Raw genomic sequence first — 7100 nt, 5'->3', positions numbered from 1 at the left:
TGTGTAAAATGCTTTTGGCTGCATGGTTTAATTCCCGGCCATTGCAGGGGAGGGGGTGTTTTTCTTTGTTAAGTTCTGGAAGTACCGATGCAAAACAATCCATAGCACCAACACAGGATCGTGTTATAAATAAATACCACTTATCGGTAATGCGTAAAAGAATTGTCTCGAGTGGTTGTTCAACAACAAAACTGAAAAGAATAACTTTTAGATCGAGTATAAACAAAAGTTTGGTAAATCCAAATTGCAAATGGCGCCAAACGTCACTTGAAATCGGGCTGACGTCATTATGAATTCAACGTTTTCTTTCCAAAGCATGTCCGCTATAGAGACTCTCATGTCATGTTTTTGTTGTGGATATTACATTAGGCTTTACCGATGCAGAAACAACAGGGTTTGTGATATTGATTTATTAATTAATTTTACCAATGAACTTTTTCTTATAAGCTACAAAATAGTTTTTGTTTCTTTCCAACAATATGGGGTACTTTGAAAAAAAATATGATTCTTGTTGCAGGGGACCCAGACAGGGGAGTTCTGCGAAAATTTGGTGCACGATCAAACTGGTAATTTTCACCGTCAAATACTTACGTTTGTGGCAGTCACAGAAAAGTTTATGTATATATAGAGCTCCAAAAAATGCAATAAGCACCAATTTTTCAAAGTGGATGGTAAAACTAAAACAATGAATCAAAGGGTTTGCTAATAAATTTGCATTAATCACTTTTATAATACAATGTACATGTATATAAAATCCAACTCAAGGTCAATCGGAATATCTAAAATAATTTTGTACAAGAAATTTTATTTATATTTTAACCTATACTATTATGAAATATCAAACAAGAACGGAAAAATAAAGCAGAAAAAATCAAAGGTTTTTGAGAGGTTTTTGTCACTACAATTGACGATTACATGTATCTCAAACCTGTCTGTTAGGGGAGAGCTATAAAGATGTTTGAGACGATGGGCTTAGGCCACATGCCATATTCCAACTCGGATCAACCCTACTCAGTACCATACGGTGATACTGTATGTATGTCTTCTTTCTACAGACCCCGTGGTCACATGTCCCACAGCAGTACCCCCGCCATTAGCCTCTGATTCATTCCATGTCATCACTCAAGAGGAAGTCAAGAGCAAGCGCAAAAAATAGAGGATAAACAAAATAGAGGCATAGCAATCAGCAGAGCAAGCAATTAAAACAAATCAATCTTAGCTTTTTTCTCTTTTTTCAACTAACAATGTTTAACATCCCGAGCAATACATGTACTTTCATTTGTTGTACTCCAATAAAAAATTATTGTGCATTTTGAGAAAACTCATATTAAAAAGAACTCATCATTAGAATACAGCATTTCTTCGTTTCTTTGTAATAATCTTCAATAATCTAAGTGCAAAAGTTACATCATTTTCAATCCGTAATTAATTGATCATTATCATTATTTCATGTTGAAAAAAATAAACAATTTCTATGGTTTATTTCGTATTTCATGTTGTTTTGAAAATAGTATTTTTCATTTAAAAAGATGTATATAACGGTAATGAAAACATAGAACGAGCCCTGGGAGTTGTGTATCACGCAGGAAACTTGACAACTACTTGACAACTAACATTAAAAATCTTCACATATTCAACTTTTTCTATCTATAATGACTATATTCTAAAATGGGCTCCAAGAGGGTGAATACTGTAAACGTATTATATTTGGCGTGTACGATATCTGGCGGAAATTAGTTTTTGAACAAGTTGGCGTATATTTGAATTAGCGTATTCCTGAATTTAACTATTCTTGTGCATATATGAATGGCATTTAGCGATGTACTTGATTTAGCGGAAGCCACATTCCGCCAAAAACGCTAAATAGAATACACAGCAAAATGTAGTACGTTTACAGTATGTTATAATCCATTCATTGACAACCGTATCATTAAAGAAAACTTAGATTTTGGGGGTGGGGTGGCGAAGGATATATCTATGTTTGCAAGGGGTCCGAGGCCTATTTTCGGTCATTTTACTTTGTAAATTGAAGAAATTTGTATTTATCGAGGGGTGTTTGGGAACCCCACCCACCTATCACACGGACAGACGCCAAAGAAATAATCAGAAAACGGGCCAACACGAACGTTAAGTCCAGGTGAGCTAAAATGGATAAAACTACACTAAGATACGCTGATACCGATTAAATCATTAATAAAATCATAGTGTGATACCAATCAGATAGATATCAATGATCTAAAACAATTGATGAACATTGGGTCATGAGTAGATATATATTCACGTTTCCTAATATCTTATATATAAAACTTCAAACGCTCATCTTTGTCAGAGGTCAAGAGGTGAAAGTTGTAGTGTCGCAATGAACATCGCACGAACTTGTTGTTTGCTCTGTTATGTATATAAGACAAATTCGTGTCATAATTTTTAGAACGTAATATTAATAAATTAATAACAATAATAACAATTTAACATGGATCTGCGCGTGTTCGGCACGTAATGAAATCTTTCGAGAAGCCCTTCGAGATGCATAAGATTTTATCACGATAACAACCAAGTTCATACCCCAATGATCTTTTATACATTGTTTATTAATAAAGAGTTGTCTGTCTTTTATAACCTTGATCTCTTCTGTAAAATGGCTGATCAAATTATGGACTGGAAAAGTGAGCAACTTCGTGAAAAAGTGGCGACTCAAATGTAAATATTTTTTAATCAATAATATTCTGATTACACTACATTGATTTTCAATAAAAATAGCATATCTCTTATATAATATATAGAGGTTTTTATAAAATCAACTTTCGTTTTAGAGTCAAATTGTCATTGACTTCGTATTGTACACTTTCTGTAACCCGCGTTCTTAGTTACTTTCACTTATCGAGACTCTGACCAATTCCTTAGTTTGTGATATGCCAAACCAATAGGAAAACGGACAAAAACATCAAAACAGGTCAATTTTGAGTCCATGTCGAACCATGTCAGCTTTCAAGACATCCCGAGTAGTAAAAAATAACTGTTTGTACACGATATTAGTAAAAATAAATGATGTCTATTTGTCTACAGCTTAAAATGGCATTTTTTGTTTGTCGATATTGAAGTGTTGCCGCAAAATGGATGACAATTCAGGAACAACTTTCTTTTCTGCTATTGGTGAAACACGACATCAAGCCAGTAGAAATACCCCCACCCAAGTAAACACACACACACACACACACACACATATATATATATATATATATATATACTTACGACATTTAATCTTTGGTAATTCATGCGGGATAGTGACATAGCAGAAAAAATAAGGTTGTGACATTGCAGAAAAAGTGCATAACTCGCGTAAATCTTCCAAAGAAAAAAGAGTTTTTGACCATGGACCCAAAAGAGAAAATATAATACATTGTCAATTGAGAAACAAAGCAAGTAACATTAATGCACACTTAAATGAAGATTTCTTAATTGAAGACTCATCTTGCCAGTATTGTGGTAATTCCTATGAAGATGCTGAACACTTTTTTCTTTCTTGTTCAAAATATGCCATATAAAGGGAAATAATGTAAAGTATTGTACACAATGTTATCATGCCAGTATCTGTAGAAATGTTATTACATAGTAATAATCGATGTAACTTTACTGTTGATACACAAATATTTGATGCTGGGCACATCTTTATAAAAAAAAAAATTCCAAAAGATTATAACAATAGTATAATATTAATATGTAACTGTATTTAGTTAGAGCATAACAAAAGGCAGTGGGGTGTGTTGCAGACTTTTTTTTTGGGGGGGGGGTGTCTTTTTTTTTCTTTCTTCATAATTTTTTCTTTTAAACATTCATTAATTCTTGCTGTCTATGCATCTTCTGCTTTAACATCGTTGATTTTCGTGCACCATACTTGTATTATTAATCTAATCACACAATGTTATGATGATCTTGTTTGTAAGGAGAGGATAAAAATAGGCCATTCTTACTGTTCGATCCTATCTAATTTTGAAACAAAATATTGTTTAAACTAAACTAAGCGGGTCATGTAATTTTTTTTCTGCAATGATCCGTATATATCATCAAAGAAAGCATTTTATTGTTTATATTTACATCTTTTTTAACAAGGTAATGATTTCATCATAAAGATTAAGTGAAATGAATTAGATTATTGTTAATGTTTATCAATACATTAGATAAAAGAAATAGCCAAGAAGTCGTATATAGAAATTTGAGTCTGGCATCATCATGATAATTTCGTGCAGCCCGTGATTTTCCCTTAGATGCTGAAAGTTTTGACCGATCGATAAATTGGTTAGAACTGCATCATGTTTATTTCAGTCCTTTCAGTTTTTATAAAGGTATGAATTACATGCAATCAATTTTCGTAAGAAATAAAAGTAATCATACTTAGTGGATGTACATCATTACAAACAACGATTGATTAATAGGTTTGATTAACTATGCTGGTAAAAATCAATGTTGCGTTTATTGCATTATATAACATGTATAAAAGGTTCAGAAAATATGAGCATTTTCCGATTAAGAAAAGACTGCGCAAAACACAGTCTTTAGTACTGTGTAAATATAGCATTCCTGGAGAATCCCAACCCTTTTTCTCCCTCCTCTATCACTAGCTCTCCGACCACTGGATCTGCTTCTGTAAAAATAAATGTAGGAAAAGAATAGAAAGGAGTTACATACAATTTATTTCTGATACGACCAATTTTCAGATTCTTTTTTCCATAGATTCGTTGCTGACCAAGCAAAGGGACTAAACCTGTTATGTTAAAAGAGAATAAACTATAAAACTTTAGTGTATAAAATAATATACTAGTATTATCTACTATATGCTTGTTTCATTAACCTTGATGTAAAAAAGCGATAAGCTTGTATGTGTTTCACATTCAGATACTTGTTTTACTTACAGTGAGAACTCTTTGAAATGGACCGCTTTATCTAGCAAAGAGTTGGAAAACTCGGTGTATCAGAGGGCCAAAACACGGGTAGGGTTAGCACGTGTTTTTCTGGGTCTAGATATCACAACTTTTAATCTCAGTCTAACTTACCCAACACGCAAAGTTAATTAATTATCTTTTAATACAATAATTTTATTCAATTTTAACATATTTTACTGATATATAAAATGGAGTGTGCAACAGGCAAAGCCTCTATAAACTTATTTTAAATACAAAGTAGTGGAATTGCAAGATATTTCTATAGAATATAGAGTGGTTTTGGTTTAGAGATTTATTTGATTGTTGTTTCGACATATTTATTTACACGTACATTTGTAAACCCAAGACCTTCATTAACACCTACAAAAATACAGACATTGGAATGAAGTCCTCATGATCCAACCCGTTTGAAATAGAACAATAGCTAAACATATTAACTAAATAATGATTCATGTATACTATTAGTTATAATTTAGTGAATAAAAAATACTCAGAAGGTTTTGTGTAGTTTTAATCTAACATAGAATATAACTGTGATTATTTGTAAAAAATTGATTAAATTATGTTCTTAGATGATTTTTGGGGAGTAAAAGATTTTTAAAGTGAATCAATACTGTTTCGTTTTTTTCCCGAAGAGTAAAGCTGGAAAATTTATAATTCTTCAAATGATATTTTCGATAGTCAAGTTCTTAAAATTGATTACTAGGTGTCACTAGCATGCCACTAGTCTACTGCATAAGTGTGTGATACTCATTTTTTATATTTCTACTGATCTACTGTGTGAAATTCTTCTGATATTGCCTTATTCTCAGGAGGAATACCTAGAGCTTGCTGCAAAGTCGATTCTTAAAGAAAAGGAAAGAAGTAAGTTAAATTTGTGAAGTAAACACTTTAATTTTCAAATGAATTAAGAGCAAACGCTTTCTGAAAGAATGAGAAAACATAAATTTGATATAAAGATTACGTTTATCAAAGTTATAACTAGAATTAAACTACATACTAGTATGTATATCCAACTATTTGGTGGCATATCTCTGTACCTTGTGTGCAAGTTATTTTTCTATCAAAAATGTCGACATGCAAGGTAAATATGTTGAAATGCAAGATAATTATGTCAACATACAACATAACTATGTTGACATGCAAGAAAATTGCATTCAAATAAGAATTATAAAATCTCAAATATCGCCAACGTGTGACAGCAAAGATGCTACAAGCTCCTTATCTATGTCAACATGTAACCTGTTTATGGTGACACACATCTTATTTATGTCGACACGCATCTTATTTATGTTGACATGCAACTTCTTTATGTCGACATGCACCTTATTTATGTCGACATGCAACTTAGTAATGTTAACATGCAAGACAGGTATGTTAACATGCAACATATTTATGTCAACATGCAACTCAGTTATGTTGACATGCAACTTAAGTTGCATGTCAACATATTTCTATAGCATGTCAAGATAACTAAGTTGCATGTTCACATAAATAAGTAGCATGTGAACATAAATTAGTTGCATGTCGACATAAATAAGTAGCACGTGAACATAACCAAGTTGAATGTTGATACAAATAAGTTTCATGTCAGCATATTTATCTTGCATTTTAACATATGTAAGTTGCATGTCGACATAAATAATAAGCATCTAGCTTCTTGGATGCCAAATGTTGGTGATATTTGAGATTTTTTGAGATTTTTGATAATTCTAATTTGATTTCAACATATTTATCTTGCATGTCGACATATTTGATAAAAAAATAACACAAAGGACAAAGATATGCCACCATATAAACTAAATTGTTTTTAAGATATGTATTTTATTTCATTGGCAGATATGACGGACTGGCGAGGTGAAAGTTTTCGTGCTAGAGTCCTTGCTCAAATGTAATATGTTTTTCCTATGAATAAGTTCAAGTTTCTTATCCACAATTATTCAAATTTTTGTATAGCGATTTATACTCGTCGATTATAACACACTAAATGAACTGGTAAAACCCAAACATATGCTCGTGTTTTGCAAAATAATTTCCCAGTAACATAGGAAATACATGAATATACCGGAATATCTCGAGTGTTAAAGACATACAGACCAAACTACATGTATACAGTGGTTTGAGCATGTACGTATAGACAACAACAAGCTTGTATAGGCGTTG

At 32.1% G+C, this 7100-nt stretch overlaps 1 protein-coding gene and 1 long non-coding RNA gene across 7 annotated transcripts in view; both read left to right on the top strand.

The window, feature by feature from the left end:
- The first annotated feature begins 239 nt into the window (after positions 1–239).
- On the top strand, positions 240–1350 carry LOC136273387 (uncharacterized). The gene is made up of 3 exons (XR_010711590.1): positions 240–394; positions 518–566; positions 1056–1350. It is a non-coding gene; the product is annotated as an uncharacterized lncRNA (long non-coding RNA).
- A 1227-nt stretch (positions 1351–2577) lies between these two features.
- LOC105340062 (mediator of RNA polymerase II transcription subunit 15) overlaps positions 2578–7100 on the top strand; it is a 37571-nt gene continuing 33048 nt past the window's right edge. For 4 of the 6 annotated variants that reach the window (XM_066080116.1, XM_066080114.1, XM_066080115.1 and 1 more), the window contains exons 1-5: positions 2605–2697; positions 3099–3191; positions 4910–4985; positions 5750–5801; positions 6777–6794. In XM_066080116.1, coding sequence (XP_065936188.1) covers positions 2636–2697; positions 3099–3191; positions 4910–4985; positions 5750–5801; positions 6777–6794 — 301 coding nt within the window. In that variant the 5' untranslated portion in view covers positions 2605–2635. Of the gene's footprint in view, positions 2698–3098; positions 3192–4909; positions 4986–5749; positions 5802–6776; positions 6829–7100 lie in introns of all 6 variants that reach the window. The other 2 variants (XM_066080112.1, XM_034483059.2) reach the window with 2 other exon arrangements.

Source organism: Magallana gigas, chromosome 3 (assembly GCF_963853765.1).
Source record: "Magallana gigas chromosome 3, xbMagGiga1.1, whole genome shotgun sequence".
Taxonomy (NCBI): Eukaryota; Metazoa; Mollusca; class Bivalvia; order Ostreida; family Ostreidae; genus Magallana; species Magallana gigas.
This window is presented reverse-complemented; position numbering and strand designations above follow the sequence as displayed.